The 20,059-nt window shown below is 44.9% G+C and overlaps 2 protein-coding genes and 1 long non-coding RNA gene across 4 annotated transcripts in view; 1 reads left to right on the top strand and 2 right to left on the bottom strand.

Moving 5' to 3' along the window:
- LOC119177742 (uncharacterized) overlaps positions 1–20,059 on the bottom strand; it is a 285,269-nt gene that overhangs the window by 201,364 nt on the left and 63,846 nt on the right. For both annotated transcript variants that reach the window (XM_075865074.1, XM_037428915.2), the window contains exon 6: positions 13,805–13,946. In XM_075865074.1, coding sequence (XP_075721189.1) covers positions 13,805–13,946 — 142 coding nt within the window. The remainder of the gene's footprint in view (positions 1–13,804; positions 13,947–20,059) is intronic.
- The window catches only part of LOC119177745 (uncharacterized), a 145,493-nt gene that overhangs the window by 70,711 nt on the left and 54,723 nt on the right, over positions 1–20,059 (top strand). Inside the window, exon 2 of the long non-coding RNA XR_005110616.2 lies at positions 13,754–13,960. This is a non-coding gene — a long non-coding RNA (uncharacterized LOC119177745). The remainder of the gene's footprint in view (positions 1–13,753; positions 13,961–20,059) is intronic.
- Positions 4,582–13,798, bottom strand: LOC119177743 (uncharacterized). The gene has a single exon (XM_075865091.1). It carries the CDS (start codon positions 6,336–6,338, stop codon positions 5,160–5,162), a length of 1,179 nt encoding a protein of 392 aa, XP_075721206.1. The 5' UTR covers positions 6,339–13,798; the 3' UTR covers positions 4,582–5,159.

Here is a 20,059-nt window from a genome sequence, read left to right as displayed (position 1 = left end):
AATGCCAGATTCCTACCTCAAGTTTTGCTATCGCCCCGTTACACTGTAAGTACTGCCTTGCGCAACCCGCACCACATGACCAAGAACCATCGAGATAATCGTGGAAACTTCTGATGTGATTATACGCACAATGCAAACATTAGAGTTTTTTTCTAAATCTTATCCAGCCCTAGCATTAACACTAGAATATTCAACAATACTTGTATAAATGCCGACGTGCCTCACCGCTTGCGAGTTGATCGACAATCGATGCTCCGTTCGAGCGTCAGTGTGTATTGCTATAATCTGCCTTTCTGCTTACCAGCTACAAGTACGGCCAAAAAAAGTTCCTTCTTTTACATGTTGACTGTTGCTTTCGGCCCAGTCACGACCATGTGACAACATTCGATTTTACTGTTTGAGTTCCCAAGCTCCCTTGTTTCATTACAGTTTATGATTATGTTAATTTAGTAATTTGTCTTTTGTATGAAAATTCCTCTCTAAGCTGCTGAAAACATACCGCCATTCCAGTCACCTTTGCCAAAACAGCCATGACAAAACAACTGAAGGACTCGCCATGGGGGTATTTAGAAGGAAAAATTCTGCAGCCTGAGCATTCTTATGGTTCTCATAAGCACACAGTATCTGGGCACAGAGTGCTCAAGTAAAAAAAAGTTCATAAGTACTGCTGTGCAGGGCTGTTAATGGTGAGACTGCGGCACTAAAAACAAATGTGAGAAAGGTACCAAAGGCCACAGCAGCACTTCCCATCAACTGGAAATGTGACAGCAAGCTGGCTCTGGGTACCACTTTTGCATAGGTAACAATGACGATACGATTAGCACTATTTGCCTTGACACAGGAAACCAAACAATGAGTTGTGCAAAGCCAGAATAGGTAATACCTGAAGGTTGATGTCAAATAACAAGCATATCTGATTGAACATAACCAAACAGTAAACAGCATAATAAAAACTACGCAACAGCGGAATAAAAATTTTCTAGGGTTTCTTTGACCAAGACAACTTGAAGGCAAAATCCGTCTACTTCTATTCTTCGAGTCGATTTAGTGGTCTTTCCTGCTACCCTCGGAATGTTTTCTGCACCTAACAGATTTTGCATTGGTTCTATGGCCAAAGGACTTTGAAACTTTTAGCACCTCGTCTGGTTTCGCTCGGCCTCTGTGATCGGTGGGCTGAACACGGAGACAATGCAAAGCAACAATGTCCTGTGATGGCGTTATCATGAGATGTAATGATTACCTTGCACATTATGGTGATCTGTGATGTCACAATGAAATAGTATGGTGACGCCTTCACATGCTCATTTTCTGCATCAATCTCGTTGATGCCGCCGCGAGACGACAAAGCTGGTCAATTCATGTTTTTAGGCAAAAACCTTAGATACCTCACCAAACGTGAAATCTGATTGTAGGCGTCCCGCATCGGTGGCGTTAAGGGATTAGAAAAGTTATCACATCATGAATGTTCATGTCATCACATGAAAATGCATCTCGTGATGACACCATATATAATATCAACACTGCTGAAAATTGTGGTGTCATGACTTCACAAAATCTAGCATCACATGACATCCTAGCTTAGTCAAAGGTGGTCTAATCACGAAACATGCGCTGCCTTCCGTCTTGGAGGCAGTGCAAAGCGTCATATGGTGCAGCATGCTTTCAAAGGGTGATGTGGATAGTGGGCGCCAGCAGACGAATGCAATCAGCAATTGCTTCACACCTAAGGTACACCAGTGCCCTCCTCCGCCCCCAGCCGCAGTGCAAGACGGGTTTGCACCATGGCAAAATCCTGCTGACACTCATGGACTGGTGGGACAGGTTCAGTACAACGTCTGAGAAGAAAAAGAAAATGGCCTTCAAATCGTTTTAGATGGATGGGTAGGGAACCCTGTGAGTTCTTTAATGAGGTATCGAAGGCTTCTGCCTTTATAAAGTCGCGTAGTTATTTACACGGTACGCTTCAAGTGCTTCAAATCCCAGCCGCGTAATCACATTAAATGAAAACACAAACATCTTCACGAAGGTCAAACTAAGTGGAAACATCTCGAAAATTCAAGTTTTGAAGCAGCACTGAGCAATGAAATGAAACGTCCGGCATCTCTCCCGTGTTGTCACATGCAAGAACAGAGCAGGTTTGTCCGCCGCTTTCTTTTTCGGCAAGCTCATTGATGATTCTGGCTATTTGGGACAAACAATACAGTCTATTTTACGTGCTCAAAAGCACTCAAACCTTAATATAGCAAAGTTACATCTTACACGGAACAAGTTCGTTTTATCCATCTATTGCAACACTATTTTTAATTTACTCTGTTACAAACAATAGTTTGTTATATCAGGCTTCATTATAGACAGGTTTGGGTGTAGTCCTTTCTTCACAACAGCAGTACCTTACACCAGCCAAAAATATTCACAAAGCACGATGAAAGCAGGCGAAAGTGGGAAAGTGTCGTCTGCTCTGCCTACCGAGCGTTCCGCTCTCCCATAATGCCCCAGCACCGATCCACTATAGGAAGGCGTGGCGCAGCGTTTTCTAGAAAGTTTCATTGACTGCAAAATGAGGCTGAAGCTACGGAGACGCACAGTCACGCTCCTCTGACTCGACCTCACAACAAAACGAGAGGTGTGTCGGGGGCAGACCACTTGAACAGACGCACTGGGCATCACAGTAGGTGATGCGTGTTTCCCACTTAGTATATTGTACTGTTATTTGCATGAATAGATAATGCGTATTTTCAAGGGAAAAAAAAGCGTGTTTGTTTTCAATTGTAGTAAAAGAAGTCATTATAATTTCATGCCAAATCTGGCACACAATGGCAGACCAATGCATACCCTGGTGTTTAAATTTGTCCAGGTTTCACTTCTACTTCGCAGTCCTGGAAACTTTTTCAATAAGGTTTACGTACAAAAGAATTAAGCAGGGAAACACCTTCAAATCACTTTGCTTTACGCTCAGCAAACAAGCGTTGCGAATCTCAAGAATGTAATCCATCCGAAGCTGATCTTAAGCCAGTACTTCCCATAATTCCCACAGAGGTGCAAGCACCGCTGAGGAATCCTGCGTAGACACTAGAGCCAGATTCCCCTCTAGGTATTATTGTAAAAATTCTACAGCACACGATAGCATGCGGGCCCAAAAAAAATGGCCTTCAAGATCCGCAACCTCATGACAGCTTTTTGGCATTTTCAGTTTCTCGGAGGCTATGCTTTTTCTTGCTTTTCATTACAAAGCTCTTAGTGCCATTGCCATCTCTAAGATATTTACGATGGGGACTTGTTTGTTTGTTGCGTGGACAGTGTTGGCACTTGCAGCTTGTGGACTAGTTCTCACTTCGTTTCTGATAAATCCTCATTTGAGAGTCGATTGGTGGTTGGGAAGACGTCAAGCAAAGCACCGTCATGCAGTTTTCTCGTGGGATTTGGTGCCAGGTGACGAGGTTCGGGGCTTCATGACTGCTGAAAACGATATACGGTGCCTCAGTGAACTCTGCGACTCATTCCAATTTCTGGCCGCCACCTTGCACAGTTGTACAGAAAGTGATTTTATTGGTGCAGATCACGACACCGTTGTTTCTCACTGAATCGATGCAGAGATCATACCCGACGTTGTCGGTGCCTCTGAAGTGAACCCATGCAGATATGGAGATGCTAACACCGCAGCAAAACAACATTTTACCGCACTACAGGGCTTGCATCAGCGTTCTTTGTCAATCACTGCCTTTGTGGCCGAATACGCTGAATCTGCTTATTTTCAAAGCTTCAATGTTCGATCAATGATGACGACATGATGAACTTGACGGCTCATAGTACAAGTTTATGGATTAATCTCACGTGAAATAAAGTGCCTTAACTAGCAGAAGAAGAAGTTATCACCTTTTTATTAAGCATAATGAGAACCAGTCGTCATGTTAATGCTTATTACAATTTTTGAAGGCTATTTGGAAACTTGCAATTCGTTGATATAAGCCTTCAATATGCATATTTCCTTATTCACATTACTGATATACAGTCAAAGCCACTTATGATGATCCAAGATATTGGAAAAGGGTTTTTTTCTTCACAATATAACTATCTATCGATTATAGCAACCATATTCAGTGTGCTTGTGATTTTATTACGCTACCTATTGAAACTGCACCCACATATCGCAAACATTTTCAAAGCCTCCTACTCTTAAAACGAACACTTGGGACACAGTCGTGGTAAAAATATGTTGCATACAAAGTGAAAAGTTGAAACAGGCCATCTAAAGCATGAGAGAGGCAACTCCTCGCGCATGCGCCACTGCAGTTCACTCACAACAAAAAAATCCTAGATAAGCGATCACGGCACGTAGATTTCTATTTCGGACGCTGCAGTTTCCAACTTTCCAGTTTTTTCAGTGGCAGACAAGAAACGAAATAAGTGGTAGCAAGAAGCTCTTCAGTCAGCTATTGCGAGGCAATCAATTTTGATGCCGTTCTGTTCAGCTGAACTGCCTACGATAAACGAAACGATGCCCTGGAACGCAGGAAGTCATAACTGCAACAAGATTTCCTCGCATAAAATTTCGCTACAGCCTCTTACTCATCTATACAACTGTGTGCCGCCAAAGGTCTTTGTTTTTTTTTGGGGGGGGGGGGGGGGGGCCGAGAACAGCCAGTCAATGATTCCAGCTTCTGTGCGATTGCGGCGATGCCATCATGATAAGCATCTGAAAAACGTTAAGGCAATGAACATGCCACGATAGTCACAGTGACTTCTCGTCTACAGCCGAATAACAGTCATTTGAGGCAATCTGCTTGATTATGCATATGGTGTAAACTCCAGTTTGGCGATGGTACAAGTATGCCATGCTGGCATTCCAAATTCGCCACCATCACGTCATGCGAGACCACTTCAAAGTGCTTTGTAGAAACCACTTTTACAGTGAAAGCTGCTATGAGACCACAACACGGGTCACGTGCGGCACAGTAGTTGTCCGCTACCACCGGTGTCCGAAACAACTATCGCACAAAATGAAAAAAAAAAAAACACTCAGTAAATAAAAAACACCAAGGACACAGTGGGATTTGAACCCTTACCTCCTGCGTGCCAGCGCAGTATTCTATCACTGAGCCATGCCAGTTTTTTTTTAATAAATGACATTATCACCAGTAAAGTACACAGAACATACTTCATCAGAAGTCAGGCAAACACACACAAGCGTCAAGAACGGGAAGCCACTCCGGAACGGGGTCAAAAGTCTCGACAACACTGCGCACTTGAGCAGCTGCTTCTCGGAAGACAGATCTCGTCGACCGTGGTAGCTCGGCGTGTCTATCGATCATGCGACTTTTCCATAATGAATAAAGTCCTAACAATATAAACAGGTCGTAAGGAGTACTATCAGTCAGACTCTTTTTGAACGGAAGGAACCTAATACCATGGGCTGTGATTGGAAGTTCTTTTCTTAACGTTCTTTTTAGAATGTCCCAAAAGTAAAATGCATCACAACAATGAATAAAACAATGCTCTATAGTCTCAGGTTGGTTACAGAGTCTACAATTCACTGTCCAGGGTACGTATATTGATTTTTCATTCAGCCACGTTTTCACTGGCAGCGTGGAAGTGTGCAGTTTAAAGAAAAATGTTTTCGCTGAAGGAGATATACACATTCTACGTACACTAAATAATACATCATGACCACGCAGAAGCGAATATGGCTTTCGATAAACAGGTTCGGGGAAAAGATTATTCACAAGTGCAGCAGTTAAATTTGTTCTGTCAATAGTATACAAATACTCTAAGATAAACCTGGCTTTCAAAAAACTGACAGTATCAACAATTTCTTTTAGGAATCCCCGCAACGGCAATTCCTTAGCAACGCTTGTTGTGACATGAATAAAAGGAAGGTGGTAACATAGACGGTTACGAAGAACCGCTAATAGAAATGGGTGGCACACATCCTTGAGGTAGAAAAATCGCAACACCAACTGTCGCACGAACAAATGCACAAGGCCGAGGCCACCCTTTTCGAGTGGAAGAAAAAGATTGTCTCTTCTGGTGGGTTCCCAGGAAGAGCTCCAAATAAAGCAGGCAAATATTCTATGAAAGGCTTGAGTGTGTACCCGAGAGCAATGCGACACCTGCAGAATATAAATAAGCTTCGATACAAGGAATATATTGCACGCTTTCGCTCTGGCAAAAATGGAAAGCTCCCGTCTGTGCCATGTTGCCACCTTTCGGCGGATCGTAGTTATCGCAGCGGTCCAGTGTGGGCCGCTGTTACGATAGTTATCGAGAGGCACACCAAGGTATTTCATAGGAGTCGCATTCCAATGAATATTTGGGAAGACCGAAGGAGTTGTAGCCCACATGCCTAGCCAGAATCCACTACTTTTATCAAAATTTATGCTGGCGCCAGCGACTTCACAGAAACGTAAAGTAGTGCTGACTGCTTCTTGAACGCTGGGTTTATCAGCGCAAAAGAAAGCAATGTCATCTGCATAAGCTAGAACTTTAACTTCCTCAGCATCATATCGGTAGCCTCTTATGCTGGACTTTAGAAGCACACTTAAACATAATGGTTCCAGATAAATTGCAAAAAGCAAAGGTGACTGCGGACATCCCTAACGTACAGATGAATTTAACTCTATTATATTGGAAAGTGTGCGATTTACAATTAGCCTAGTTGTGCACTTCTTATAACAGAGTGAGATACCATTGTATAGTACATCACCCAACTGCAGGTGTCTTAGGAGCCGGAACAAAAAAGCATGCTGTACCTTATCAAATGCTTTTGCAAGGTCTATTTGAAGGAGGGCTACTTGGTTCATGCTACCATCTATACACTCAAGAACTGAACGTGCAATATGAATGTTTGTCTGTATAGAGCGACCACGAATTCCACATGTTTGGTGGTCACCTACACATTTAGTAATCACTGTCTGTAGCCGATTTGTCAACAATCTAGCAAATATTTTGTAGTCAACGTTACATAATGATATAGGCCTGTATTCGTTAACTCCCTTTAATGCGTTAGGATCAGCACTTTTTGGGAGTAATGTTGTACGGCTCTGATAGAAAGATGGAGGAAGTTCACCACGGTCGTAAGCCTCTTTAAAAAGTTGCTCAAGGAAAGGTATCAGAAGTTCCTGAAAAGCTATGTAAAATTCGCCACTAAGGCCATCTGGGCCAGGAGTTTTGTTTTTCTGCAACGTTGTTATTGCAAATCTAATTTCCTCTCTGGTAATTGGCCCCTCTACAGGGAGTCTATCATCATCTTGTAACTGAGGCACAAGGGCAATGAAGTGGTTAGCTTCTGCCTCAAAATTCTCCTGAAGCTCAGCCGCGGTGAACAAACATTTGTAGTAATCTTCAAATGCGGCTCTTATTTCACATGTCTCTGTGCAAAGGGAACCCCGCGACTCAATTTGCAGTATCTGTTTAGAAAGTGCATATCTCTTTTCATCCCCGAGGGATTTTTTAGTGGGTTCCTCTTCAGTAAAATGGGTAACACGGGAACGAATCTTAGCTCCTCTGTATAAATCTGTATCATGTTTTTGTATCTGTGCTCGAATCACACTTATCTCGTCCCTGTACAATTCCGGCTGTTCACTTTCAAAAGTATGGAGCTTATGAAGTAATTCATAAAAATAGCGCTTTTCAGCTTTTTTTCTTTGCGCTATTTCGCATGAAATACTAATTGCCTGATACTTGACTCTTTCTTTGAACCTTTCCCATTGAGCGAAAATTGGTAGCTGTCGACACTGTGTTACCTCTTGTACCGATTCTTTTACTATTTTGACAAAACAATCTTCGCGCAACAACTGTACGTTAAGCTTCCATAGGTCCCAGTTTAGAGGGGTTTTAGGAAAATTTTTAGGAACCCAAGAAACAGTGACCAAGCAATGGTCTGTAAAAAATATGAACTTTACAGCATAATTATGAATGTGAGACCATAAGCTTAGAGATACATATACACGGTCAAGCCGAGCATGAGAGATGCCTTGAAAGTGCGTGAACCTCACCGAAGAAGGTGCATGCGCTCCCACATCTATTAAATTGTGGTCATTCAATAGTTTCTGCAATAAGGCTGCACTTGCATCATAACGATTTGTTATATATGAATGATCTCTAGCGTCACAAACACAATTAAAGTCTCCAAAAACTACCAAAGTTCTGTCAGTGTTTAGTAGCGAAGTTAAAGAAAGGAAATCGGTTCTTGGAAATCGATCGCTAATTTGCCTTAGGCAGGATTGATAACAGGAAAGGAATCGCGTTATTATGAATGATGAAGCGTTTTAGAACAGCGAAGAAACAAACAGGCATCATACAATACGAATTGCATAACAAGTGGGTCGTCCAATGCTCCAACCCATAACAAAAGCTTGTTCTTGATCACCTATTAACTGTGGTGCATACCCACTTTGCACCTAATTCTTTATCATCCTCAGCCACTGCATAAAAAATTTGCACGAAATTTCTTGCAAGTGTGTAGCAGATACCACGCTTCTCCGAAGAATTATCAAGGAGAAGGATAGCATGGTGAATGCCAGCCTACTACACAGAAATTATGATTATTTATGACGTAGTGGGTACCCAGCAAGTCTGCTTGTAGCAGTTTCCCAAAGTGTGTTCAAAAAATGCTCTGAAAGGCCGCTCTTCCAGCTTTTGCTGTGACGGTGCTGCGCGCTCTGCGCAAGCCTGGTGGTTTTTTTTCTTACAGCATGGTAAAAACGATTGTAGCTCGCTAGTTTTGAGCGACGCAGGCACCGAGAAACATTGGTACACTGATAGCGAGTGTAAACTGTGTGTTGCTTTCAAAATGCTTCTTTGCCATGCTAAGGCTACTCACCTCACCTATGCACGGTCCAGAGTTAAAAAAGCACTGAGAACTCACAAATGCGTGCATACAGCAAGTGGTCTGGCATTGACACCATAAACTGAGTAGGCAATGCGCTGCAAGCAACTAGCCAGGGATGATCGCCCCCATGTGGCAGTACCACATTTCAATGATAGTGTCACCGGTGTCTCTTCATTGCAAAGGCAGTTTCACTTATGAGCACGCAGTGGGCATTGCTTCACATCAAGAAGAGGCTTAGCTTACCACCAAAGCCAATAGCAGGATTGCGCAAAAAATGAAGCCTGGTCGCTAAGTGCAAGTTTTTATGGGGGAATACATATACAAGTAACTACTGATATATAATGATCACTTTTTGCGGCACTTTCGAGTTCGTTATAAAAAGTTTCGACGTACGAACTATTTTGTGATCTCCTTCGTGATCAATGTATCCAGGATCAACTGTATAAACTGCAGTAATGAACAAAATATCAATCGGAGGAGTGAGAACCTTTGGCAGTACTTGCAGGATGCCTGTGAATTACAAAAATGCTGTTTTTAAATAAAATTGATTTATGTTTATGACTGCCGACTGCAAGTGTGTCTTATCGATAGGACAGAAGAAAGGTACACACACAACAAAATGGTATGTTGTGCGTGTATTTTTCTTGTGTGCCGTCAGTTAGACACGCTATACAGTTCACAGTCATGTTTTACCAACACACCCAGTCTTTAACCTTAGCAAGCTTGATTTTTTCGTTACGATTTTGCCCTTTGAGAGACCAGTATCCCCCCTTAAATTGATAAACTTTATTTTAAGATTTTACAGCCGCTAATTTCAACATCATATCTTTAATAATAAAGAATAAAATTACAGCCGAAGTCTGCTTATTAAAGTATGCCCTGAAATCTCCAAGCACAATGGGGAATTTCAATGCGCACTTTTTAAATTTTGGCCACAATGGCCCGACGAAATTTCTTGAAACAACTTGTGTTGCACTTCTGCCCCCCTTCGCGCAGAGTAAAGTGTACTTCACTCTTTACTTGAAAGGATTGACACTTGGGCAAGTTGCTGATGATTCATTTCAAAAAGGTGTTAACAGTGCATAGAATGATTAGGAAAAGACAAGACAACGCAGGCCAGGAGCACTGACTTCAAAATGTAGGTCGGCAAACTCACTCATGAGTCAACTTACTCTGACTCAGATCGAGCTGTCCAGTTTGGCTCAGGAAAATTTTGCAGACTCTGAGTGAGTCCAAAGTGCAAGACATATTTCTTGAGTGAGTTTGAGTCAGTTCCACATTTTATTCTGACCTATGCTTCCAATAAAAGTGCATTTATACAATGCAAAGGAGAGGGTGCGAGACAAAAAAAAAGCAAAAAGAAACAGAAAAGGATTTACATCTGTGGCGAGTATTGCTTCCTCATTTCACTATCTACAAACAAAATGTCTCGCACCGATCCTGAGCGACATTTACCAAGCACATCATTACCGCTTCGTAGCAACCAAACTAGATGATTCCATTATTGTTAAATCATGCCAATTTATTGATGATTTTTTAATTCTTGTTGATTGGGCAGAAGAAAACTGTCACAAAGCGAGCGCTCAAAAACGGGCGCGCCACCAAATTTTCGCGACGAAGCGCCGAGAGGTCAACGATAAAAAAAAAAGAAAACAAGCATCCAAAGACTCCCCGGGCGCGCATCCCTCTCCCCTCGAAAGCGTGGTTTCGCCGACGAACCTCCTCTCATCGGCGCCCGGGCAAGCCCTGGAACGTTCTAGATGGAAAGGGGCGTGGTGATGCAGGGTTGAGTCATCCGTCGTGGACGGCCCCCGTATCGTCTCGCCCTTTCCCCCAGCCTTGGCTGCGTATCACGTTGACGAAATGATGAGAACTTTCTGGAATCTCGCGCGGAAGGTATTTAATCGAGCAGCCGAGATGAGAGATCAGGAGAAGAAGGAAGTTAACGCCAGCGTGTGTAGGGTATTTCGCCGCGTCTGTCGGTGAAGGTTTTGTCCTTAGTGACAAAGCAGGAGAAGAAGAAAGTATGCGCCGGAGTGCGTAGGGTGTTCCGCCTTGTGGGAGAAGCCTTTTGTCTTCCTTGACAAAGGAGGAGAAGAAGAGGATTTCCACCTGAGGGGTGAAGGCTCGAGCTACAGGCAAGAGTGTGTGTCTACCGCTATCGAGCGAAGACGCGTGGCAACAGCTGCATGAGTGAAGCCGACGTGTTTCCGGCGAAGAAGTTTGAAGCTTCGAGAGTGGCCAAGTGAAGACGCGAGGTTTCCTGGAAGAGAAACTTCGGGGGCAGCGGAACGACAACAACGCTGGACTTTGAGTGATTCTCGGAAGAGTATCATCCAGACTTTTGTTCCAAGAACTTTGGACTGAATAGGTTTTCTATCTCTTTAGTCTTTAAGTGTCTTGGTTGTTCGATGCATGCGACTGCATTGTAGTGCGTATTGTTGTCCATGTCTGTTGTTTCGAGTGTGGCTGATTGTACTGTGTAGTACATTGTTTGATTGGTGACATATTGTACTCAACTATTGTCGAGTTTGCATACTTGTGTATCATTTTGATCTGCCATAATTGAGAATATAATTTTGTTTTATTTATCAGCTCTCGGCTCTGACTTGTTCTTTGGGCCACAGCGGGCGCCCGCTGGCGCGCCAAATAGGACCACTTATAAATTGTCCACGCTTTCGTGGTGCGGTTTGGGGGGGCGATACTTCGGCCCTTGGAATTAGCCAGGCGATCGCCTCCCGAATTAACGGGACCTGTGACAAAAACTTTCTTGACATAGTGCACAGGATTGTAACCACTTTTCAGAGCTCTCTGCAACCGCTGCAGTTGACTTGCGAGTTGCCCGTAAACGATTGGATGATATTTCTTGACTTGGAACTTTCACGGCATTAATCTCATCTATGCCGTATGTATCAGCCTAGAATGAAAAACTACTTTTGCCCTACAGCTCAGCAATTTCGAAACTGCAAACATACGCCTTACCAATGCTCTGAAAAAGTCTTGGCCTGACACCATGAAGTTTTGAAGCGCAACTAGGCCGGCTAGAAGATGCCGGGTACCCTAAGACTTTGCTGTCTGCTGTTATTACAAAGCTACTGAGACAGGTTCAACAAGGAGACGATGGCGAAGAGTAGAAAAGCACCAACAAAAAGCACCTCACTGTGTTGCCGTATGCACACAATGTGTCACATAGGCTCAAGAAAATAAGAGCGCAATCTAACTTTCAAGTGGCTTTCTCAGCTCTCGAGAAACTTCAGAAGTTGTGCGAAATGGTGAACGCTCAGCCCACACGAAGTCCTGTGTGTTCCGTGAACCACAGGATGTGGTTTGTCTCCTGTGCAGTAGGGTTTGTTTATTCGATCTCACTCATGTGTGGCAAAAGCTATATCGGTCAAAGGGGCAGATGCCTAAATGACCGCTTGCGTGAACACCATAACAACGTTAATACGATGCAGGGTCAAATCGGCATTCATTGTCGTGACTGTGGGTGTACACCCTGCTTCAATAAGAACAATGTAATGGCAAGGTGTAGGGTTTAGCTAACTCGTAAAGTTATCGAAGTAGATGTGATACATAAGTTAGGTTATAAGAGCGTTAGCGCACCATCTATTGTGCCTTTAAATCAAGAAATTTATTACCTGGCTGGGTTTTAGGGCGCATCTAATGACATGCTTGAAGTGAGTGAAATGATGAAGCAATGCCCACCGCACATGTACATCATAAGTTCCTGTTTCTTATTCTTCTTTTGGTCTCGCACCCTCTACCTTGCATTGTATAAATGCACTTCGTATCGAGATAAAAAACTAATTGGAGGTAAGCGCTGTTTGCCTCTGTTGTCTCGTATTTTCCTAATCCTTCTATGAGCTTTTGGAATAAACAACTTTTTATCACTGATTAGGGATAACGTCGGTCCTCATAGATGCTGTGAATATCCATGACTGCAAGAAGTGGCAATGCCAATTGCATTTTATTTTTGTGTAATTTCTCGTTAGCCAAGTGCCTCCGCATAGTAGGCATGGAGATTATGCAAACAAGTAATTTGCTGAGGCATGAAAAATGGTTTTCTCTTTAGTGTCCCAATAACAGTTATTGTCACAGTTTGCTGGACCTGCATTACTAACACAATAGTGTTAAAGAGCTCGTTTTGCAGAAATTCCCGCTGTATACAGGCTTTACAATTCAACATGTAACATCAAAGTAATATTGTGTGGTACAAGCGTAGATTGCCACCTGACATGAGAACATCTCTTTATCATGACAACTTCATAGTTTAAAGCCCGGCATCCATTACAAAAGGCACATACGTTTCTGCACGCATTCCCATAAGACTTTTCCCATGCATAATTGCTCGTGGTTTAAAGCATGCTACACATTACACACAATGCTATCATATGCACAAGCCACTTTCAACTTCACTGATTACATTGTATTAATCCACAATTGAAACTTGTCGAGTAATATCATAAAATAAAAGGTAATAGTATACAATTAATACACTATAGAAACAGGATGTCACATTCAACGCTAAGAGGTGAAGCTTCAGGGTCCCCCAATCTCGTTTTTTTCACTTTATGCATGACAGTGCCATCATGATGAATAACTTGCCATTACTGAATGTGTTAATGTCGCTAAATGTCTTGTCGAAGAAAACATTTTTTAAATACTTAAAATTAGTGTCTCTCACACCATTCAAATTTTAGCCCGTCAGCGGCACTTCCTTTAAAAGGAGGAATGCTTTAGCCATTATACCTTGCTAAAAAAAGTCAGATCGCAGTGAAATAAAAAAAAACTGCAATTTTACCACAGTATATATTATATAGAGAATTTCATTACATTCTTGGCTGCAGTACATGTAAATAAATGTCTTTCTCTCTTCTTGCTGTCATAAGATTACCCCTGGTGCTTTGTATTTTTTTTGTTGCCCAGGCCAGCATATTCATGGCAGAGGAAGACATAGCCAACCAAAGCTGTACTCACGACTTGGGTTGGACAACAGAACTTGTGTGCTCTGAGGCTGTGGAGCCAAAAAGATCTGCTGGGCCGAGTTCACCTGCTGAGCAGTGGCTCCAGCTGGGCTGTTGACCAGTTGCTGTGAAAGTTGAAAGGCTCCAGCTGCACCCTAAACCATACATGGTAACGACCATCACCAAAACCTTTACTGTATGGAACCAGGTTAGAGCCACATCTCTAACTTGGAAACCGAAAACTTGTTTAAAAAATATATTTCAAAGAAGGAACAATTGCATTTCATGGCTCAATAAGGCACGCAAGCACTGATGACTTTTCCCACACTAAGTCTGCCCCAACCAAACGCTGAGAGGTGTGCCTCCATTTCCCTCCATGCAGTGTGGCACAAGTGTAAGCAGTAGAAGTGAAGGGGAATAGCTAAGCAATGGTCTAAATCTTACACTGCTATCTGAAAGCCTAACTATTGGATTAAACATGTCACTTTCATCCAAATGCACTAGCGCACAACTTGGGTGTAGCAGACAGGGAGACAATGATCAGTAGCACACAAGTGAAAACTGAAATAGCCACTTGTGGCACTCGGAGGTGACAGTAATGCCACTTGCAGGTGCTGCACGTCTCCCATAATCGCATTTTACAACACTGACCGTCATATATTGGTTTCATACACCAAGGTGCATCTTATGAAGTACCAAGTTTTAACAAGCAGGGAGTATCTTGCATAGAAGTGCAGTGGCGGAACAGGGTGCACAGGTTTGGGAGCAGCCTTGGGAGCAGACTTGGACAATATAGAAAGACATTTAGGAGCAGCCAGAAACACCTTTTTGAGCAAGTTTGGAGCAGTCAGAGACAATATTCAGATCAGATGTAGGCCCGTTTCACAGCACTTGTGAAGCCAGATTGGTCCAGGGGCTCATTTTTCACACAGCAAGCTAAATAGAGTGATAGCATTATTATTATGATAGAAATTCTATGCACACTTTCGATGAGTTTTTGCTCTCGCTGTGCTGTCTTGTGTGAAGTCAAAATTGATAAGATACCCCTGCGATTCCTGTGTTTTACTCGCAGGTAAAAGCGTGCTGGTGGGGGCAACTAACACAGCTGAAGTAGGAATAAAACAAGCCGGCCCATCTTCGTTGGTCAAGTCGCATGCGATGACATCACCTAAAGTTACTGTATAGCCGATATAGTAACTCTAACATTACACCACTCAGGAGGCCTCCCGTCGAAGCAGGGGAAACGCCATGCTCGCCTTGAACGAGCATGAAAAGACACAAAGGGGGGGTGCCGCTCGGGCAGCAAATGCGAACTTTGCTTTTATGAGCGCGGTTGCAATTGCTGGTGCACGCGCTGCCCTTGTAAATTTTGACGTGCTCTGCTCATATCGTGAAGAGGCTGCATGAAAAATGCTTGATGAGCCGTCCTGTGCACCTGTCTTTACCAGGTTGTTGCAGGAGCCTGACACTATCCCTGCTTCTCTTGAACACTGTTACCATCATCCCTTTTTTTTTTCTTTTTTTTTTGAATGCTGTCATTAGGTTATAAAGGGCGAAGCAATGAATGCAATAGCAACAAATTGGTATGTTATACAAAGTACGTACGACTGGGAGTTAACTCTTATAAATACGATATCACATACTCTATGTATCATTGAAAAGATGCTGTTTTGTCACTTCAATGAGAGTGCAAAACGTTACGAGTGTTCATGGGCCATTCGTGCTGATGCTTGTCGAGGCAGCATGCGCGACATCGTTCACAACCTTAGAATCTAATTTCACAGCTGCTGCTCGAGTGATCACAGTCTTGACGAAACTGCTAATATAACTGTATCGATGAAACCTAAAGGATAATATTTTAGCATTGTTTTCAGGCACGGGGGCACTTTGTGGCTAAATTAGGGTGCTGCGACACAGTATAGGGCTGATAATCGATTTAGGTGCTACAGGGGCGGTTTAGCAGCAACCGAACATTCTTACGATTCACCATGTTCACACCGTGCCTATGTCTTGTAGACGTCTCACCAAGTCCGTCGTCGACGTCCTTGGCAAGCTACTAGAGTCGTTATTGGTTGCTTCTGCCCAACAAGCCGCTTGTCTTCATCGCCCATGTTTCAGATTTCTGCGCAGTGTTCGGCCTGGCCAGATTAGGCCTAACTCGTCATTGGGCACAAATCGTTCCGTGCTGCCTGACCTTACTGGTGATGGGCACTCCAATGAGTCTAGTGTGGGCCGCTGCCATCCTGACTCGAAGAAGAGATTTTTGGCTCACCGGGAACTGCCGTGATGAGGTGCAGCACGTCCAGGCAGCCTCACTCGTGTCTCCCAAGGTGGACGGCCACTTCCAGGCCTCTCACGCCGGCAGCCACCAGAACTGGGTACCTCCTGCCTTCGTCGCGTGCTTCACCTTCTCAGTCCGGAGCTCCACAAAACAGTACCGTTTATTCTTCTGGTGTTTCCAACCATGACTCAGGTCGAGTACCACCAGCCCTTCACCCACCAATCGCATGTGCGGGACGTGGCAATACCGCATACCATCGGATACTTCTCCGTGGCTCCGCACACCATCGCCACTTGCGTACTATCAGCACGTGCCTCGTGCCCCTTTATTCATGACTAGAGACCAGATTATAGGGCAAATGCCTTTTTTGTTTTTTGCATTTCTATCAAGCCACTCTGATATATAAGCATGTATTAGAGGTTAGAAGAAGAGCTTTTATAGTGTTTCTAACGTGCCTATAAATGCCTATCTTCGATGTTTGTGCCTAAATTCCTATAAGTGCCTATAAATGCCTATTTTTAATATCAATGGCTATATGAACGCTTGTGACGAAGCAGGGAAAGCGAGAGCAGACGACGGAGTGGCCGATCGCTGGAAGGCGAGAAAAACGAAGGAGCTCGGGCTGCAGAGAAGATTAAGAAGGGCGCGCGCAGGCGAGACAGTTTTTTTTTTTTGGAACGCCGGCAGAACGGGCGGCAGGTTGTTGGAGAACCCGCATCTACGCGCGAGGTTCGCATACACAGGGCGCCTGTCTTCGGGACAGCGAGCGCCTCACGGTCCTCGCCTGGCAAGACCTGGGACGCGGCCTGCTGCTCTCGGAGAACCCGCACCTACGCGCGAGGTTCCAGATTGTCCACCGCCGTCGAGACGAGCGTCGCAAGGTCCTGGCCTGGCGCGGACGAGCCCTGTCTGGCTACCGGCTACCGAGCGACGGTTCGTTCACTCGGCCCTTAACCCCTGCTGCTGCTACGTCGTTGCCACACCGGACATCTACCCGACGACGATTACGTCATCACAGGGACTCAACCAGCCCACAGCCTCCTGGTCCCCAAGCACCGCCACGTGAGACAATTGACTAGTAGTGTACGCTGCCGCTTTATGTATTTCGTGTGTGTATGCTGTCAAATACAATTGTAGTGTGGTTTGTTAACGTCAGATACCGTCTCCTCCATCCGCAACGCGTCACACGCTCTGCGGCGCGACGAACCTCACCAACAAACATCACATCTGGCGTCCGCGCGACAGGACCGCTCTTATCCTATAAAAGAGCAGCGCGTCGCTTATGCGGGTCTGACGGTTGACGATGGAGACGGACAAGCTCACAGCAATTGGAAAGGAACTGGGGTTGAGCGGTCCAGGGCTAAAGCAGTGGATCGATGAGGAGCGCGTACGTGAACGAGAAGCGCGGGAAGTACGTTTAGCCGAACGCAATGCGGCAAAAGAAGCTGATGCCGAGGCACTGGCGAGGCTACAAGCAGAAAAGGAGGTTCTCGAACTAAGGTTGAAGCTCCGAGAGTTAGATGCGACAACGGGTAGCGTGACTACAGGTCAATCAGTAGAGGGTCCGCACATGGGTTCTCCTCAAAGCTACGAAAGTCCGCACAAACTCATACCGCCCTTCAACGAAGTTCGCGACGAGCTGGACGCGTACATCCAGCGCTTTGAACGCGTCGCCAGGAGCCAGGATTGGCCGCAAGACAAGTGGGCCCTTTCACTGAGCCTTTGTTTGACAGGTGAAGCGCTAAGTGTTGTTGGCAGAATGGCACCTGACCATGCCATGGATTACGCAACGTTAAAGAAAACGTTGTTGCAGCGCTTCCGGTTTACAGAGGAGGGCTACCGCACTAAGTTTCGGTCGGCGAAGCCTGAGGACTGCGAAACGGGTCGACAGTTCGCTGGGCGGTTACTAGGTTATTTCGACCATTGGCAAGAGATGGCCAAGACCGAACGGACGTACGAAGCTCTACGAGACGTTATTGTTTCAGAGCAATTCATCACGCAGTGCCACGAGAAGCTGGCAATCTTCCTGCGGGAAAGGGATTGCCGAGGAATTGAAAAGCTAGTAGAAGCTACTGATCATTATATGGAGGCGCAGGGTTTCGTCAACCTTGGTAAAGGTAAGGACGACAAGGACCATAAAAAGCCACCAGATCGAGCGCAGGCCGCACTACGGAAAGAGGAAAAGGACAAACCACATTGTTTGCTTTGTGGAAAGCGCGGTCATAAGGCCTCAGATTGCTGGGCAAATACTAAAGGGCCAAGGACAAAACCAGCCTTCTGCGGAAAATGTAGACGTAGTGGGCATAGCAAAGAGGACTGCCCTAACAAGGGAAGCGGTAAAGCCTCGTGCCTGAAAGAGCAAGCAGAAGGTCCGAAAGCATCAAACCAGGAGACACAGGCTTCCCGGCAAGGTACTGATTGCTCGAAACGTACGAGAATCAAGTGGGAGGACAAGTCTATGCCTACGGCCGAAGGCGTCCTTGAAAACCAGCCCGTTACGGTCTTACGGGATACAGGATGCGACTCGGTTATTGTGAGAAGGTCCCTTGTACCAGTCAGCAATCTGACGGGGAAAGTTTCCTCTGTGTGTCTTCTTGATCGAAGGGTACTGAAACTGCCGGAGGCAGACGTGCGAATTATTTCACCCTTTTTCTCAGGCAAGACTCGCGCGATCTGCATGGATGACCCACTGTATGACGTCGTTCTGGGAAACGTCCAAGGGGTCCGTGACGCCTCCGATCCTGATCAAGATTGGAAAAGACACCTACGTCCAGCTAGTCCGATGAAAATATCATCTAGGGTGGGAGCAGACGACGGATCGCTGACTGGATCTTATACTACAGATGCATTCACTTCGGTTGCGAGGCAATCAAAGGAAAACGAAGTCGCCGCGACAGTCGGACGGAGTTCTCGTCGCCTGCCGGTACCAACAATAAGTCCCCTAGATATGAGTGCACGTGACTTGCAGAAAAGTCAGAGGGATGACGCTAGCTTACAGAAATGCTTTGAGGCCGTCGATAAACCCATCCAGACCAGGTTTGCCGAGATTCTTTTCTTCACAAAAGAAGAAATTCTATACAGGAGGTACAAGCTCAGATCGAAGAGAGAAACTGAACAACTTGTTGTACCTACAGCCCTCCGCCATTGTGTAATGCAAATGGCTCATGAAGGAATTCTTGCGGGCCATCAGGGTATAAAACGCACAACAGACCGTATCCTCGAGGAGTTCTATTGGCCAGGGGTACTTTCTGACATCACACGATTTGTGAAATCGTGCGACACGTGCCAGAGAACTTTCCCAAAACACTTAGTTGGGCGAGTACCGTTGGGTAAAACCCCCGTCATTGATACACCGTTTAAGAGAGTGGCCATTGACATTGTGGGACCATTATCTCCCAAGTCAGAAAAAGGGAATAGATACGTTTTGACAATGGTGGACATGGCAACGCGGTATCCTGATGCGGTGGCGCTGCCAAGCATTGAAACAGAAAGGATCGCTGAAGCACTGTTGGAGATGTTCTCGCGAGTGGGGGTACCTCAGGAAATCATCAGCGACCGAGGCACGTCTTTTACGTCCCACCTAATGCGCGAATTCAGCAGGCTTCTATCCTTCACACAGTTGCCGACGACACCATATCATCCCATGGCAAATGGTCTTGTCGAGAGGTTCAATGGCACACTTAAACGAATGATAAGACGAATGTGTCAAGAGTGCCCGAAAAGTTGGGACCGGTACTTAGCGCCTTTACTTTTCGCCTATAGAGAAGTTCCGCAGTCAAGTTTGGGCTTCGCCCCGTTTGACTTACTCTATGGCCGTTACGTCAGAGGGCCCATGTCAATATTGAAAGAGATGTGGACTGGTAATCATCTAGATGATGAGACGAAGACCTCGTACGGCTATGTAGTTGACCTGCGGAGACGTCTTGAAAACACTTGTCGTCTAGCCAAGGAGGAGCTGCAGAAAGCCAAACTTGTGCAGAAGAAGCA

Source organism: Rhipicephalus microplus, chromosome 1, assembly GCF_043290135.1.
Source record: "Rhipicephalus microplus isolate Deutch F79 chromosome 1, USDA_Rmic, whole genome shotgun sequence".
Taxonomy (NCBI): Eukaryota; Metazoa; Arthropoda; class Arachnida; order Ixodida; family Ixodidae; genus Rhipicephalus; species Rhipicephalus microplus.
This window is presented reverse-complemented; position numbering and strand designations above follow the sequence as displayed.